This window comes from Mangifera indica, chromosome 10, assembly GCF_011075055.1.
Source record: "Mangifera indica cultivar Alphonso chromosome 10, CATAS_Mindica_2.1, whole genome shotgun sequence".
Classification (NCBI taxonomy): domain Eukaryota; kingdom Viridiplantae; phylum Streptophyta; class Magnoliopsida; order Sapindales; family Anacardiaceae; genus Mangifera; species Mangifera indica.
The window spans coordinates 4859884-4876563 of NC_058146.1; the positions used below are offsets into that span (position 1 = coordinate 4859884).

The 16680-nt window shown below is 30.0% G+C and overlaps 4 protein-coding genes across 4 annotated transcripts; all 4 read right to left on the minus strand.

The window, feature by feature from the left end:
* Positions 1–295: 295 nt before the first annotated feature.
* LOC123228190 lies at positions 296–1248 on the minus strand. Its single transcript, XM_044653484.1, has 2 exons — positions 583–1248; positions 296–477 (listed from the first exon to the last, which is right to left on the minus strand). The coding sequence occupies exons 1-2, from the start codon at positions 1228–1230 to the stop codon at positions 385–387; spliced, it is 741 nt and encodes a 246-aa protein (XP_044509419.1). The 5' UTR covers positions 1231–1248; the 3' UTR covers positions 296–384.
* Positions 1249–8550: 7302 nt separating this feature from the next.
* Positions 8551–9499, minus strand: LOC123227292. The gene is made up of 2 exons (XM_044652034.1): positions 8844–9499; positions 8551–8738 (listed from the first exon to the last, which is right to left on the minus strand). The coding sequence occupies exons 1-2, from the start codon at positions 9456–9458 to the stop codon at positions 8646–8648; spliced, it is 708 nt and encodes a 235-aa protein (XP_044507969.1). The 5' UTR covers positions 9459–9499; the 3' UTR covers positions 8551–8645.
* A 3793-nt stretch (positions 9500–13292) lies between these two features.
* On the minus strand, positions 13293–14109 carry LOC123227834. The gene is made up of 3 exons (XM_044652954.1): positions 13917–14109; positions 13491–13807; positions 13293–13385 (listed from the first exon to the last, which is right to left on the minus strand). Exons 1-3 carry the CDS (start codon positions 14107–14109, stop codon positions 13293–13295), a joined length of 603 nt encoding a protein of 200 aa, XP_044508889.1.
* Positions 14110–15297: 1188 nt separating this feature from the next.
* On the minus strand, positions 15298–15972 carry LOC123228461. The gene is made up of 2 exons (XM_044653902.1): positions 15676–15972; positions 15298–15556 (listed from the first exon to the last, which is right to left on the minus strand). The coding sequence occupies exons 1-2, from the start codon at positions 15898–15900 to the stop codon at positions 15458–15460; spliced, it is 324 nt and encodes a 107-aa protein (XP_044509837.1). The 5' UTR covers positions 15901–15972; the 3' UTR covers positions 15298–15457.
* Between the last annotated feature and the right edge of the window lie 708 nt (positions 15973–16680).

Consider the following 16680-nt stretch of genomic DNA (forward strand, 5'->3'; position numbering starts at 1 on the left):
AAACCCACGTTCATCAATCAACAACTGGAAATATTATATAATTAGTTAATTTCATAAATTTAAAGAACAAAACAATATCTTTATGTATAATTTTTTTACAGAGTTTTACAATTATAACAGAAATTCAAGTCTTTTACTTTAAAATTTAAAGGTTACATCAATTTTATTATCATTTAATTTTTTAATTTATCGTGTTATTGAAATGATTTTAGTATAACATAATTTATTAAAACCAGCCGTTGCACAATATTGCAAGATAAAATAGAAATTTAGTTATAATAAACAAAGAAATAAATAATAAATTAAACACACTGAATCTTATTATTTAATATTTGAAACACTTGAAAAGGTAAAACGACATAACATTGGATTTCTCATAGGAAATCAAGTAGAGCTTTTTTGGATCTCATTACTTGAGAGAAAAACACTTGTTAATACATTTTTACATTCCAAAGATGTCTTCAGCAACTTCACGCCCTAACAAAAAATATCAAATATATGAGTAAAATTATAATAATCCGAGCTTAAATTTGTTCAAAGTGATAAACAATTACAGAAAAATGATGTGTTTGACATATATACCTCTTTGATGCCAAAATCAATGACTTTCTCTTCAAGAGAATGAACATCCTTAACATTAAACTTGTTTAGCAAGGCGATGCTACTTATTGTAGACATTGGCTTCAACACCAAGTTATCCATAATCATGTATGTCACCACCCCTTTAACGAAACCTCCCTCACCCACAGCTGCCGTATTTGCACCAACAGACTTACTACTAGCAGTTAAATAAGGAACCTGCCTGGTCATTTGCCTTTTGCAACTTGGACAAACAATCTTTGGATTATCAGCCACAGCCACACTTGAATTGCTGCGGCATCCAAAACTTGAATTGCTGCAGGAATCGCACAAGTAAAACTTCCGGCTCTCAAATTCATGATCGGACAACAAGAGGGGTATTTCAGTAGAAGAAATTGGAGACTTTGGATTTAGTAGAGAATTCTTGTCTTGGTTTGGCTGCATATATGTTTCACTCAGACCTTTGATACTCTCGTAAAGGTTACCTAAGCAACCAACCATGTTCTTCTCCAAGAGCCTTGCAATAGTGCCGACAGGCAAAGAAAGTAAATAACAGAGAAAATCTGCAATTTCTTTCCCAGCTTCGGCAAATAAGACCTTTTTAGCTTCATTGTCAACAAGAAGCTTCAGCTGAAATTTAGTCTCTGCCATGGCTAATTTTGGTGTGTGTAGTACGAGGTGAAGGGGATCGGTAACGCTAAATATATAGTGAAATAAAGGTATCTCTTTTTAGTTTTTTTGTTAACAAAAACTCATTCAAATCGAATTATCACTTAGGATCGAATTAACTACATCAAACATAATAAACTCCTAACCAATCACATTAAATAAGACAAATCTTAAGTTTAATATCCAATTCCACATACACTAAATTAGATATATCAATAATTTGATCTTGATATATCGTTTAAAGATACTTAAACTTCTATTCCTTTATATATGAAATTTTTTTTATCATTCAAACTACTCTTATGGTATAAAAGTAAAGTTTCTCTACTTTCAATACTCTTCTTACGTCTATTTATGATTTCTCTAAATTACTTGACAATATGACTCATCAAATTTAAAATTGAAATTTAGTCACAAAAATTTAAAATGACCGTGCCATTGAATCAGATTAAACTTCTCAAACAAAACACCCTTTCAACACAAAGAAGCCTTTTTCCAATGCTCCAACAGAGTACCGCATTCAAGCTGAAATCTACAGCTATCTCGCATTGACTCTCAGGTGCTTTCTATCGCACCATAGACAAATCAAGTGCCACATTATGATTGGGATATTTGCATAACTTTTGAGCCTTCAGTTTATAATACAAAAGCAGAAGTAGGATTTGTTTGGCACAACTTGGAACTCTGGCTTGTTTTGCTTTTGGTTGTCAAGTAGGTTTCCTAATATTTGAATATCCTCATTAAGTTTAACCGGGCAACCCACCAATATTTTTTTCTCAATGATCACATAAACCTTCAACCTTATTTAGTAGTTTTCATGCCTGTTTTTAGTTTGCGTTTTGGAGGAAACACATAACTCATAATCTATCATCTAAAATCAAAATATGTACAGGAGAATTAACCAGACCCAGCTCCAATCTTTAAACAGGAAATAGTTGGCAATTAGGAAATGAACTAATATTTTCTGCAATGCAGTGTTGGTTTCCCTAGGTCATGGTAGTAATTGTCACAGGGCCAACTCTTCAATGTCGTCTGTGCTTCAAATCGGTGCCTTTGATGCAGCCAAGTCTTCCCCAACGTGGAAAAGCAAGGGAAACGAACAAAAAACGAAACCCTAATTCCTAAGAGCCGAGAAGAAAAGCAGAGAAGGAAGACGAATCGAGAAATTGAGAGAGAGACATTTTATAAAAATAAATTTTTCGGTACACTATTACAGAGGGTGGTTTTTATATGAATATGACATAATTACAAGGAGTTCTCCTTATTTTTAGAAAAGAAATGTAGTCCTTGAAGTTTTTGGTAACATTATTTTACACACACCGACATGCCCCGTTAAACTAAACTTCCTCTGATTCTGCTGATCGATTTTGTTTGAATTTCATACCTTATTGTCATCCTGACTGCAAAAGAAAATATAATAACTCCAGTTGACTTGGTTTTGAAGAGCAGCGACGTCAACGATTCTGTCTATTCTTGTTCTGACCTGGTTTGGGTTGAACTTTGACCAGCAAAAACAAAGTTCATAGAATTATTCTTACAATTCTTTTATTGTGCCCCATTTCTTGACAAAATGTACACCTCACGGATATGGTTCTGCCTTATTTTTTATCCTCCTTATTGGAATATCTTTTTACTTTTTGATGGTTGCTTATCTTGTTTAAGATTTGAGGTTGTCATAGTTTCTCAATTTCAACCTCAGCCAAATTCTTCGTGTTGAGGATAGGATTAATGTATTCAGAACATATCACGTAAAGCTCACCGTATAACTCACCAAAGGAATCCAAGAACTCAAGTTTTTTGTAGTTCGGGTTGGAAGTTGGGTCCACCTACCCTTCTATAAGATTACTTTGTTAAATTCATATACATAACGTAAATTCAAAGAACAAATCTGCATCCTTGTAATTCATATGTATAGAAAAAAGGAATAAATTTTAGTATAGTGTACTTTTTTTAAACTCATAGCCATTGCAAAATATTGTAAAATAAACACCAAATTTTGGTAAAATAAAGGAAAACAATTAATGATAGATTAAACATACTGATCTTATTATTTATTATCTGAAACACTTTAAAAAACGAAAAATTACAAACAATTCCTTTTGCGAGATTAAGTAGAGCTTTTTTTTTACTCATTATTTTCAAGGAAAACACTTGTCAATATATCCTTGCATTCCAAAGATGTTCTGAGCAGCTTCACACCCTAACAAAAAAAAAAAACATCAAATATATGGATATAACAATCCCAGATTGAGTTTGATCAAAGTGATAATATTAAAAAATTATGTGTTTGACATACTTCTTCAATGCCAAAATCAACAACCTTCTCTTCAAGTGAATGAACATCTTTAATATTAAACTTGTTTAGCAAGGTGATGCCACTTATTGTACACTAGGATTCATAAATGTTTCTATATATATATATATATATATTATCCATAAAAAATACTAAATAAATAATAGTGTAGAAATTCTATCTTTGGAAAGCAAAGCAATAAACCTTGAATTTGGATGTTCGAAATAACTAATCAATCTCCGTGCAATGCCGACACATAGATCATCGCATGAATGTGTGTTATTCGCACATATCCCTATAACAAAATTCAGTCATTTTGGCTAGACTCATAGTGATTTTCATGTTGGAAACCATCGAGGAGGGAGAGAAGGTGTCATTTATGGGATTTGATGATGTACCAAAATAAATTATTGAGAAGAACGATCACAGAAAAAAAGAAATAAATTTTTAAGGGTGTAAGTGTAATATCTTGAATTTTAAAAGAGACGGCTATTAACTCCAAAATATAAAAACTTTATATGGTAGGGGTGAAAAACTAGAAGGAGAATTATTAACTTTCAAAATTAAAATTAAGGTGAACAATGAGATAAATTGTTATTTTTTAAAATAAAATCTGATAATTATTCTTTCTTCTTTTATTGGGTGGAACTTGGAAAGTGAGTAAACTTTGATGGGAGTAAGTCCTTTGGCCTAAACGAATAAGAAATCCCGCAATTTCTTCTCCATCTTCAGCAAATAGCACCTCTTTAGCTTCACTGTCAACTAGAAGCTTCAACTTAAATTTCGTATCTGCAACGGATAATTTTGGTGTGTGTACAACAAGGTGCATAAAATGGGAAAAGCTAAATATATGGTGAAGTATAGTTGATCAGGATATGAATGAAAAAGGAGATATTGATAGATAAATAAATAAAAAAAATGATTGAAAATAAATAGGATATCAATGAATTTATTTGGAGGTAACACTTAAATGATTAAAATAAGGGATATGATTAAAGGATTTTAATTAAAGGGAGTCCTTATCCTTTGAATAACCTTATACAAGCGGGAGCAGCTAGTTTTAAAAGCAATTTAAGAAATAAGAAACCAAAAATTTGAAAAAATAACCCAAAAAAAAAAAAAAAAAAGCGAAAGAGAAAGTATGTTGAATGTGTATTCTATGATAGAATCACCGGATCTCAGCCCACGAAAAAGCAAAATCCAAAATTGAAAAAATAACCCAAAAAAAAAAAAAAAAAACCCAAGGAGAAAGCATTGAATATGTGTTCTTTAATAGATTCATGGTACCCAAGCCCACCAAAAAGCAAAATCAAAAGCAAAAACGCCCCACTTTCTCTTCTCTTGTCTCTTTCTGTCCATTTGTGTCTTTCTTCTTCTGCTTGTTCTTATCTCCTTAGATCTCAGCCCCACATGTTAATAGAAAAATTAAAATATTGCTTTTATATAATAATATTTACCCTAGTTTTTAACAAAATTTTTTAATATTAATAATTAGAGGCTATTTGGTTCCTGTAAATAAATATTACCTTAGTAATTTATCTTTTATTATTTATATTATTTTATTTGATTTATCAATAATAAAATATTTTGATAATAATCTATTAACAATGATAATGTAACATATAATATAGATGATAATCTGATTACCACTTTTAACTTCAGTATTAAAAGATTAGCAAAGTAATCTTGATTTTTTATAATTGTATACTTATTTATTATTTTTTAGGACAAAAATAATTTTATTTTCAAATAATATAATAAGTAATATAAAAAAAATATTTTAGAATAATTATACCCAAATATATTTAAATAAAATTATTTACTAATATTTTTTTATTACGTCTAACTAAACACAATAATTATTTATATATATTAAATCTTATCAAATATAGTAATCATTTATAACTAATGATCTTTTAAATAATCATCTTTAAAATAATTTTTTAATTTTAATAATAAAATATTATTTAAATCAAACACCCACTTAATAGGTGGATATCTAAATTTTTCAACGTTAACAATGAGAATGTGCATTAACTAAACCTTGGGTGGGATCAAGTTTTTTGGCCAAAAAAATGTATATTCATTTTCTTTTATTCACTTTTGCATACGGAGTGGGGGAGGTAGAGAGGTTATTTTATTTAATAAAAGGATGAAAATTAAGTTTAATATTTCCCTTTTATTATATTTTATTACATTAAAATTTAGGATTTTAATTTCTTTAATTAGAGTATTGATTATTTAGATTTTAATTGTATTAGCATAGTATTAAAGATAAAATTTGTGTTTGTGTATGTTAAAAACTGAAAATTTTGGCCGATAACTATATTATGATTTTGTTAAATTCTTGAAAATGAAATGAAATTAATATTCATTTGTAAAATTTTCCTTGAAGTGTTATTAATATTTCTGTTAAATCGTAACAAAATTTTTTCAATTTTTTATAGTAACAAATATTGTCCAGTATAACATATGCATTTTGGACAATTTTATATTATAATTTTATCAAATATTTTGATTATGAAATTGAATTAATTTAGATTTGAGAATTTTTCTAAAGGTTTTATTATATATATATTTTCCATTATATTAAAATTTTCTAATTTCTTTTATAAGTATAGAAATTGCTAAAAATCAAGTAAAAAGGACTTTTCAGTTAGTATTTGGTTTTCTTAGCAGTAGTGATACCCTCTTTTTGTTGAATGGTTTTAAGGGGAAATTGAACTTTGTTTTAATTAAAAAATTTTATGCAATTTTTTTACATGTTTATTTTAATTTGTCCAAATTTAGTGAATTTATGATAAGTGATGAATTTATTAAAATTCATCAAACAACAACTGTCTAGTGAATGGACAATGGATGATTCATAGGTTTTGATGGAGCATATGATGATTTAACACCTGTACCATGATTTTTGTTGAATAAGTTGTGAGAAAGGAATAAATCGTCAAAAAGTTGAAAACTATGATTGGAGGTGAGATCAGTGTGGCAGACAAAGATAAATCCACGTCTGAAAAAGAGAGTGAAAGGAAAAACATGGATTGAAGGGAGAAAAATTAACAAAAGGAGGGACAGGCTCGAGAGGAAAAGTCGCAAAATGGGTAAAGGGTTATTTCTTATTCATGTTTTAGTTTTATTTTAAAAATATATTTTTAATAGGTAAAAAATTTAAATATTTATTTATGTATTAACTTTATTAAATAAAAAAATAAAATTATTATTTTTTCTCTAAACCGTAAAAATTTATAATAATTTTTTTTTAGTTTAAAAAACTAATATTTTTTTTTTAGGATTTAGTTTTAAAATGTGACATTTTTCACTTTTCAAATTTTCTATTGAATGACGACTATTCTCTCCCTTTCACACATTTTCTCTATTTGAATTTCTATCTTTTTGGTTGTATTTTATTTGAATTCAAAAAATTTAAACGAAACTCTTAATCTAAAAGACAAGACATCATTCAGATGAATCGTTTTTGTCTGGATGATAATGACACATTAGACCAATGGTAGATGCTAGAGGTGTTGTCATCGTCCAGACAATGACGATTTTTTTAGACAATGAATCATTATCCAGACAAAATCTAACCGAAGGAAGAGGACTTTGAATGGAGAGAAAGTGTAAGAGGGAGAGTCATTATCGAGATGGAGAGAGCAATCATCATTTATTGAGAATTTTGAAAGAGGAAAAAATATTATTTTTTAAAAAACTTAATTTTATGAGAAAAATATTTATTTTATAAATTAAGAGAAGAAAATATTATAAATTTTTAAGATTTAAAAAAAAATAATTTTATTTTTTTAAAAAATTTTAATAAAAATTAATCAATAAACAACTATTTAAATTTTTTAACTACCCTAAATTTGTTTTTAAGGTTAAAAATTTGGGTGGGAAATAGTCCTTTGCCCCCGTAAAGTAGGTGCTTTAAAAAGGAAAAAAAATTGAGAAAAATTAATGAAAGGGAACAGGCTGGAGGGAAAAAGCCGTAAAAACGGGTGAAAAAAAAAGTCAAAAGCAAGGTAGTGGGTTGGAAAAACTGGTGGACAGGTGGTGGATAAACATGGGAAAGAAAACAAAAAAGAAAATTAAATAGTTAAAAAGATGGACAGGTGGCGGATAGAACTGGGAATCGGGAAAGTTGAAAAGAAGTGGACGGCAAGGCGTGAAAAAATAAAGTTACAAAAAAAATAGTGAGTGGGCTCGCAGGGCAAGAAAAAGAAAATTACGGAAAAGAAAAAAAGTGACAAAAAAATCGGAAAAATGAAAACTGAAAAAAAATCAGAAAAAGAAATCCAAAATAATAATAATAATAATAATACTAATGAAATCAATCTTTGGAGACCAAAGCAATGAGCCTTAAATTTAGAAGTTCAAAATAACTAAAAAAAATATTAATAAAATTATATTTACTTATTAAATATATAAATATATATTCATTTATATATATTATTATATAATTAAATAATTTTAAATTAAAAATAAAATAATACTTAATTATATGATATCACATAAATATATATATTTATATATCTAAAATAAATATATATAGTATTATTTAAAAGTTATTTCGATTGGCAAATTTAAATGGTAAATATTAAAATAATTATTTTACACCATTAAGCATGTGTAACATGAATGGTTGGTTACTGGAAATTGAAATTAGAAAACTTAATCCAATAGTAAGTAATTTTTGCATAGATTACCTTAACCCTAAAAACCGACGTTCATCCATTACCAATCTAAAATATTATATAATTAGTTAATTTCACAAATTTAAATAACAAAACAGTGTCCTTCTATTTCATAAGCATCATTTTTACAGCATTTTATAAGTATGGTAGAAATTCAAGCCTTTTATTTAAAAATTTTAATATTTTATCAATTTTATTAACACTTAATTTTATTATATTTCCGAAACAATTTTAGTATAGCATAATTTTTTAAGACCAGCCATTGCAAAATATTGCAAGGTAAAATCAAAATTTAGTTATAGTAAAGAAAGAAAGAAATAACAAATTAAACACACTGATCTTATTATTTAATAGTTAATATTTAAAACACTCAAAAATGTAAAACAACATAACATTGGGTTCCTCAAAAGAAATCAAGAAGAGCTTTTTTGTGGCTCAATACTTGAGAGGAAAACACTTGTTAATACATTCTTGCATTCCAAAGATGCCTTCAACAGCTTCACACCCTAATAGAAAATATCAAATATATGAGTATAATTATAAAAATCTGGGCTTAAATTTATTCAAAGTGATAAGCAATTGCAGAAAAATGATATGTTTGACGTATATACCTCTTCAATGCCAAAATCAACAACTTTCTCTTCAAGAGTACGAACATCCTTAACATTAAACTTGTTTAGCAAGGTGATACTACTTATTGTAGACATTGGCTTCAGCACCAAGTTATCCATAATCATGTATGTCACCACCCCTCTAACGAAACCTCCCTCACCCACGGCCGCCGTACTTGTGCCAACGGACTTACTACTAGCAGTTATATAAGGAACCTCCCTGGTCATTTTCCTGTTGCAACTTGGACAAACAATCTTTGGATTATCAGCCACATTTGAATTGCAGTAATCGCACAAGTAAACCTTCCGGCTCTCAAATTCATGATCGGACAACAAGAGGGGTATTTCAGTAGAAGAAATTGGAGACTTTGGATTTAGTAGAGAATTCTTGTTTTGGTTTGGCTGCATATATGTTTCACTCAGACCTTTGATGCTCTCGTAAAGGTTACCTAAGCAACCAACCATGTTCTTCTCCAAGAGCCTTGCAATAGTGCCAACAGGCAAAGAGAGTAAATAACAGAGAAAATCTGCAATTTCTTTCCCAGCTTCGGCAAATAGGACCTTTTTAGCTTCATTGTCAACAAGAAGCTTCAGCTGAAATTTAGTGTCTGCCATGGCTAATTTTGGTGTGTGTAGTATGAGGTGAAAGAGATCGGTAACGCTAAATATATAGTGAAGTAAAGATATCTGTTTTTTGTTTTTTGTTAACAAAAACTCATTCAAATCGAATTGTCACTTTTATAGGATCAAATCAACTACAACAAACATAATAAACTCTCAACTAATCATATTAAATAAGATAAATCCTGAGTTTAGTATTCAATCTCACATATACTAAATTAGATACATCTATAATTTGATCTTGATATATCGTTTAAAGATACTTAAATTCATATTCCTCTATATATTAAATCTCTTTTATCATTTAAACTATTTTTATGATATAAAAGTAAAGTTTTTCTTCTTTCAATATTCTTCTTACGTCTATTTATGATTTCTCTATATTACTTGACAATATGACTCATCAAATTTAAAATTGAAATTTAATCACGAAAATCGAATGACCGTGCCATAAAATCAGATTAAACTTCTCAAACAAAACCCCCTTTCAACACAAAGAACCCTTTTTCCAATGCTCCAACAGAGTACCGCATTCAAGCCCAAATCTACAGCTATCTCGCTATTGACTCTCAAGTGCTTTCTATCACACCATAGACAAATCAAGTGCCACATTATGATTGGGATATTTGCATAACTTTTGAGTCTTCAGTTTATAATACAAAAACAGAAGTAGGATTTGTTTGGCACAACTTGGAACTCTGGCTTGTTTTGCTTTTGGTTGTCAAGTAGGTTTCATAATATTTGAATATCCTCATCAAGTTTAACTGGGCAACCCACCAATATTTTTTTCTCAATGATCACATAAACCTTCAACCTTATTTAGTAGTTTTCATGCCTGTTTTTAGTTTGCGTTTTGGAGGAAACACATAACTCATAATCTATCATCTAAAATCAAAATATGTACGGGAGAATTAACCAGACCCAGCTCCAATATTTAAACAGGAAATAGTTGGCAATTAGGAAATGAACTAATATTTTCTGCAATGCAGTGTTGGTTTCCCTAGGTCACGGTAGTAATTGTCACAGGGCCAACTCTTCAATGTCGTCTGTGCTTCAAATTGGTGCCTCTGATGCAGCCAAGTCTTCCCCAACGTGGAAAAGCAAGAGAAACGAACAAAAAACGAAACCCTAATTCCTAAGAGCCGAGAAGAAAAACAGAGAAGGAAGACGAATCGAGAAATTAAGAGAGAGACATTTTATAAAAATAAATTTTTCGGTACACTATTACAGAGGGTGGTTTTTATATGAATATGACATAATCACAAGGAGTTCTCCTTATTTTTAGAAAAGAAATGTAGTCCTTGAAGTTTTTGGTAACATTGTTTTACACACACCGACATGCCTCGTTAAACTAAACTTCCTTTGATTCTACTGATCGATTTTGTTTGAATTTCATACGTTATTGCCATCCTGAGCGCAAAAGAAAATATAACAACTCCAGTTGACTTGGTTTTGAAGAGCAGCGACGTCAACGATTCTGTCTATTCTTGTTCTGTCCTGGTTTGGGTTGAACTTTGATCTGCAAAAGCAAAGTTTATAGAATTATTCTTACAATTCTTTTATTGTGCCCCATTTCTTGACAAAACGTACACCTCACGGATATGGTTCTGCCTTATTTTTTATCCTCCTTATTGGAATCTCTTTTTACTTTTTGATGGTTGCTTATCTTGTTTAAGATTTGAGGTGGTCATAGTTTCTCAATTTCAACCTCAGCCAAATTCTTCGTCTTTAGGATAGGATTAATGCATTCAGAACATATCACGTAAAGCTCACCATGTAACTCACCAAAGGAATCCAAGAACTCAAGTTTTTTGTAGTTCGGGCTGGAAGTTGGGTCCATCTACCCTTTTATACGATTACTTTGTTAAATTCACATACATAACGTAAATTCAAAGAACAAATCTGCATGCTTGTAATTCATATGTATCATAAAAATGAATAAATTTTAGTATAGTATAATTTTTTTAAACTCATAGCCATTGCAAAATATTGTAAAATAAACACCAAATTTTGGTAAAATAAAAGAAAACAATTAATGATAGATAAAACATACTGATCTTATTATTTATTATCTGAAACACTTTAAAAAATGAAAAATTACAAACAATTCCTCTTGCTTTTTTTTGACTCATTATTTTCAAAGAAAATACTTGCCAATACATTCTCACATTTCGAAGATGTCAGATGAATCGTTTTTGTCTGGACGACGATGACACGTTAGACCAATGATAGATGTCAGAGACGATAAACCCTTGGTCTAAACGTGTTGTTATCATCTAGGTAATGACAATTTTTTTGGATGATGAATCATTATCCAGACAAAATCTAACCGGAGAAAGAGGGCTTTTTAAAAAACTTAAAATCCAATCGGAGGAAGAGGGTTTTAAATAGAGAGAAAGTGTAGGAGAGAGAGTCATCATCGAGAGGGAGAGTAACTATTATTTATTAAGAATTTTGAAAGTGAGAAAAATATCACTTTTTAAAAAACTTAATTTTAGGAGAAAAATATTTGTTTTATAAATTAAGTGAAACAAATATTATAAATTTTTAAGATTTTAGAGAAAATAATAATTTTATTTTTAAAAAAATTTATTAAAAATTAACCTATAAATAACTATCTAAATTTTTTAACTACCCTAAATTTGTTTTTAAGGTTAAAAATTTGGGTGGGAAATAGTCCTTTGCCCCCGTAAAGCAGGTGCTTTAAAAAGGAAAAAAAATTGAGAAAAATTAATGAAAGGGGAACAGGCTGGAGGGAAAAAGCCGTAAAAACGGGTGAAAAAAAGTTAAAAGCAAGGTAGTGGGTTGGAAAACTGGTAGATAAACATGGGAAAGAAAACAAAAAAGAAAATTAAATAGTTAAAAAGATGGACAGGTGGCGGATAGAACCGGGAATTGGGAAAGTTGAAAAGAAGTGGACGGCAAGGTGTGAAAAAATAAAGTTATAAAAAAATAGTGAGTGGGATCGCAGGGCAAGAAAAAGAAAAAAAGTGACAAAAAAATCGGAAAAATGAAAACTGAAAAAACAATCAGAAAAAGAAATCCAAAATAATAATAAAAATAATACTATAATACTAATGAAATCAATCTTTGGAGACCAAAGCAATGAGCCTTAAATTTGGAAGTTCAAAATAACTAAAAAAAATGTTAATAAAATTATATTTATTTATTAAATATATAAATATATATTCACTTATATATATTATTATATAATTAAATAATTTTAAATTAAAAATAAAATAACATTTAATTATATAATAACACATATAAAAATATATAAATTTATATATCTAAAATAAATATATATATAATATTATTCAAAAGTTATTTCGATTGGCAAATTTAAATGGTAAATACTAAAAATAATTATTTTACACCATTAAGCATGTGTAACATGAATGGTTGGTTAGTGGAAATTGAAATTAGAAAACTTAATCCAATAATAAGTAATTTTTGCAAAGATTACCAATCTAAAATATTATATAATTAGTTAATTTCACAAATTTAAATAACAAAACAGTGTCCTTATATTTCATAAGTATCATTTTTGTAGGATTTTATAAGTATGGTAGAAATTCAAGCCTTTTATTTAAAAATTTTAATATTTTATCAATTTTATTAACACTTAATTTTATTGTATTTCTGAAACGATTTTAATATAGCTTAATTTTTTAAGACCAGCCATTGCAAAATATGGTAAGATAAAATCAAAATTTAGTTATAGTAAAGAAAGAAAGAAATGACAAATTAAACACGCTGATCTTATTATTTAATATTTAAAACACTCGAAAATGTAAAACGACATAACATTGAATTTTTCATAGGAAATCAAGAAGAGATTTTTTGTGACTCAATACTTGAGAGGAAAACACTTGTTAATATATTCCTGCATTCCAAAGATGCCTTCAACAATTTCACGCCCTAATAGAAAATATCAAATATATGAGTATAATTATAAAAATCTGGACTTAAATTTGTTCAAAGTGATAAGCAATTGCAGAAAAATGATGTGTTTGACGTATATACCTCTTCAACGCCAAAATCAACAACCTTCTTTTCAAGAGAACGAACATCCTTCACATTAAACTTGTTTAGCAAGGCGATGCTACTTATTGTAGACATTGGCTTCAGCACCAAGTTATCCATAATCACGTATGTCACAACCCCTTTAACGAAACCTCCCTCACCCACGGCCGCCGTACTTGTGCCAACGGACTTACTACTAGCAGTTAAATAAGGAACCTCCCTGGTCATTTGCCTGTTGCAACTTGGACAAACAATCTTTGGATTTTCAGCCACATTTGAATTGCTGCTGTATGCGCACTTGTAAACATTCCTCCTCTCTATTTCATGAACGGACAACAGGAGGTATTTCAGTAGAAGAAATTGGAGACTTGGGACTTAGTAGAAAATTCTTGTCTTGGTTTGGTTGCATATATGTTTCACTCAGACCTTTAATGCTCTGGTAAAGGTTACCTAAGCAGCCAACCATGCTTTTCTTCTCCAAGAGCCTTGCAACAGTGCCAACAGGCAAAGAAAGTAAATAAATGAGAAAATCTGCAATTTCTTTCCCAGCTTCAGCAAATAGCACCTTTTTAGCTTCATTGTCAACAGGAAGCTTCAGCTTAAATTTTTTATCAGCCATGGATAATTTTGATGTGTGTAGAACAAGGTGAATAAAATGGGAAAAGCTAAATATATAGTGAAGTAAAGTTGATTAGGATTCACTGCACATGAAGAGCAATGGTGAGCAATTATTACTGTCTTTTCGTTATGTGCATTTTGAAGCAAATCTGGCAATAATTGTTATTAATTGTTCCCCGCTTAAAAACGCAAAATTTTAATGGTGATAACAGGAATTGCATACAAATTTAAGATACGGGTAATAGAAAGGTCGGCAGTTGAAAGAACAAATGAATCTCGGGAAACCTAATCGCCATTGGCCAGAAAACGAAGCAGTCAAATACACTTATGCCGTTTTGACATTAAAGTTTCTCCCCTTCCAGTACTCTTCTCACGTCTATTTATGATTCTCTGCATTACTTCACAATTTGGCAAATCAAATTCAAAATAGAATTCTATCTCAGGCTTCAGCTGCATATCACGGAATACTAATCCATAGTTTTCTGACGAAACACATGAAAGACATAAGATGGCCATGACATTAAATCAGATTAAACTTATTAAACAAAACCCTCTTTCAACACAAGATGTCTTTTTCAAAGTTCCAACAGAATACCACCTTCACGCCAAAATCTACAACCATCCCGCTATTGAGTTTGAGTCTCAAGTGTTTTCTGCCGCACCGTGGACAAATCAAGTGCCACATTATGATTGGGATATATGTAGAACTATTGGGCCATCAGTTTATAATGAAAAAAGCAGAAGTAGAATTTCTTTGGCACAAATTTGATATGTTGTTGTTGTAAAAAGGCAGAAGTAAAATTAAACATATATTGCAGCTTTTAAATCAATGTACAGTAGTTGTAAGTAATTCCTTTTTAGTGAGCCAAACTTTAATAATTTTAAAAGAAGTGTGATGTGTTTGAATTTGAATTTGACTTTTTTAAATCAAATTAAACTTAAGCCTAATTTAAGTATAACTCGATTTGAATCAAATTTTTAGAGACTTAGTATTTTTAGTATTGTACTTCTGTTTATTAAAAGCTATAAAACCATTCTTGTTACATATATGTATAGTTACACTTTATTGATCAACATTACAAAGTGGATAGATCACAATCGCAGGATTTAAGAATTATTAACAGGGTATAAGGACTCACTTTGGTTTACAATACATTAATTGTTTAATAGCATAGTTATATATTATTTATATACTCAATTATATATTTAAAAGTATTTACATATAGTTTTATTATTTATAAATAATTACAATTTATTTATTAACATTGCAACTTAGGCAGCTTGCTGCCTAGACAACAATATAATATAATTCATGCAATTTCAGGATTTGAGAAATCTGATCCAAGGATTTACAGTGGTTGGCAAGACGTTAATTGCATAGAGTACTCCGTCAAAAACTTCGTCAAAACTGTCTTGCTTTGCAAAGATAACTGTAGCAGCTTCATAGCCTGGAAAAAGGAGATCAAATAGAAAGCAGTATTTCTCGGTTTTAGAATATCTGGGCAGAGAAATTATCAATATGGTATTTATAATAAAGCCAATAACAAGGGGAGCAAATGTAACTTACCCCGTGCTCATCCAACGTAAGCCCCAGCTCTAAGACACCTTCGTTCTTTTTAAGCAAGGGAAGTACATTTTCAGTAGACATAGGCATGAATTCCAAATTATCCTTCACAATGAAAGTCATCAAACCTTTTATAAATCCTCTGTCAACAGGAAATCCAGTGTTTGCAGGTGATGGAGGGACATATGACAACGCAGACGTCATTTTTAGCTTGCACCGAGGACACATCAAGTTCGGAACATCAGCCACATATGAGTAACACTTAGAACAAACGTATGATTCTCTATTACGCAGTTCATAATCAGAAAGCAAAGAGGGATTTCAGGGGCAGTTATAGGGGCTCTAGGATTTAGCAGTGCTTTCTTGTTTTGGTTTGGTAGCAAGTAGGATTCACTAAGACTTTCAACGGTCTCATAGAGTTTGGCCAGCGAACCCACCATGTCTTCTTTTAAGATCCTAGTGACAGTGGCAAGTGGCAAAGAAAGAAGGTATAAGAGAAAATCTACAAAATCTTTGCCAGCTTCAGCAAAAAGAACTTTATTGCCAGCATTTGTGTCAACAAAAAGCTTCAAACTTACTTTTATTTTAGTTTCCGAGGCAGTTGGCATGGTCTCTTTGAACGTGTGCAAGCTGTCTAGCTACATGAACCATGGACACATTTTTAAGCTATATATAAAGAGGAAGAAGAACTGTTTGTAGTTAGGAATATGTATTTGTATTTATAGCACGCCAAAGTTGGAATCCCGTGGAGCAATGGCCGTGGTACTATATTTTCTTTGTTTAATTAAGATATTAAGAATCATAGTACTATCAGTTGTTCCCCATCCATTACTTGGCTTGTTGGCCATGGAATTAATTAGCTTGCCTTATAGTATTAAAAAATTTTCCTACTGGGAATGAGTCAAATTAAATTTTGCAATCAAAGTTTCAAAAACTAACTTGCATATGTAGGAGCCAGTGATTCCATCATCTTTTCAAAAAGTAAATTAATTACAGATAAAGCAAGCA

What these genes read in the sequence shown, in the direction of transcription:
- LOC123227292 (XM_044652034.1), bottom strand. Translation starts at nt 9,458, where the DNA reads ATGGCAGACACTAAATTTCAGCTGAAGCTTCTTGTTGACAATGAAGCT. An exon ending in TTGATTTTGGCATTGAAGAG is followed by an intron (nt 8,739 to 8,843) that starts GTATATACGTCA and finishes ATTTTCTATTAG; the next exon opens with GGTGTGAAGCTGTTGAAGGC.
- LOC123228461 (XM_044653902.1), bottom strand. Translation starts at nt 15,900, where the DNA reads ATGTGTCCTCGGTGCAAGCTAAAAATGACGTCTGCGTTGTCATATGTC. An exon ending in TTACGTTGGATGAGCACGGG is followed by an intron (nt 15,557 to 15,675) that starts GTAAGTTACATT and finishes TCCTTTTTCCAG; the next exon opens with GCTATGAAGCTGCTACAGTT.
- LOC123227834 (XM_044652954.1), bottom strand. Translation starts at nt 14,109, where the DNA reads ATGGCTGATAAAAAATTTAAGCTGAAGCTTCCTGTTGACAATGAAGCT. An exon ending in CCTTTACCAGAGCATTAAAG is followed by an intron (nt 13,808 to 13,916) that starts GTCTGAGTGAAA and finishes TTCATGAAATAG; the next exon opens with AGAGGAGGAATGTTTACAAG. An exon ending in TTGATTTTGGCGTTGAAGAG is followed by an intron (nt 13,386 to 13,490) that starts GTATATACGTCA and finishes ATTTTCTATTAG; the next exon opens with GGCGTGAAATTGTTGAAGGC.
- LOC123228190 (XM_044653484.1), bottom strand. Translation starts at nt 1,230, where the DNA reads ATGGCAGAGACTAAATTTCAGCTGAAGCTTCTTGTTGACAATGAAGCT. An exon ending in TTGATTTTGGCATCAAAGAG is followed by an intron (nt 478 to 582) that starts GTATATATGTCA and finishes ATTTTTTGTTAG; the next exon opens with GGCGTGAAGTTGCTGAAGAC.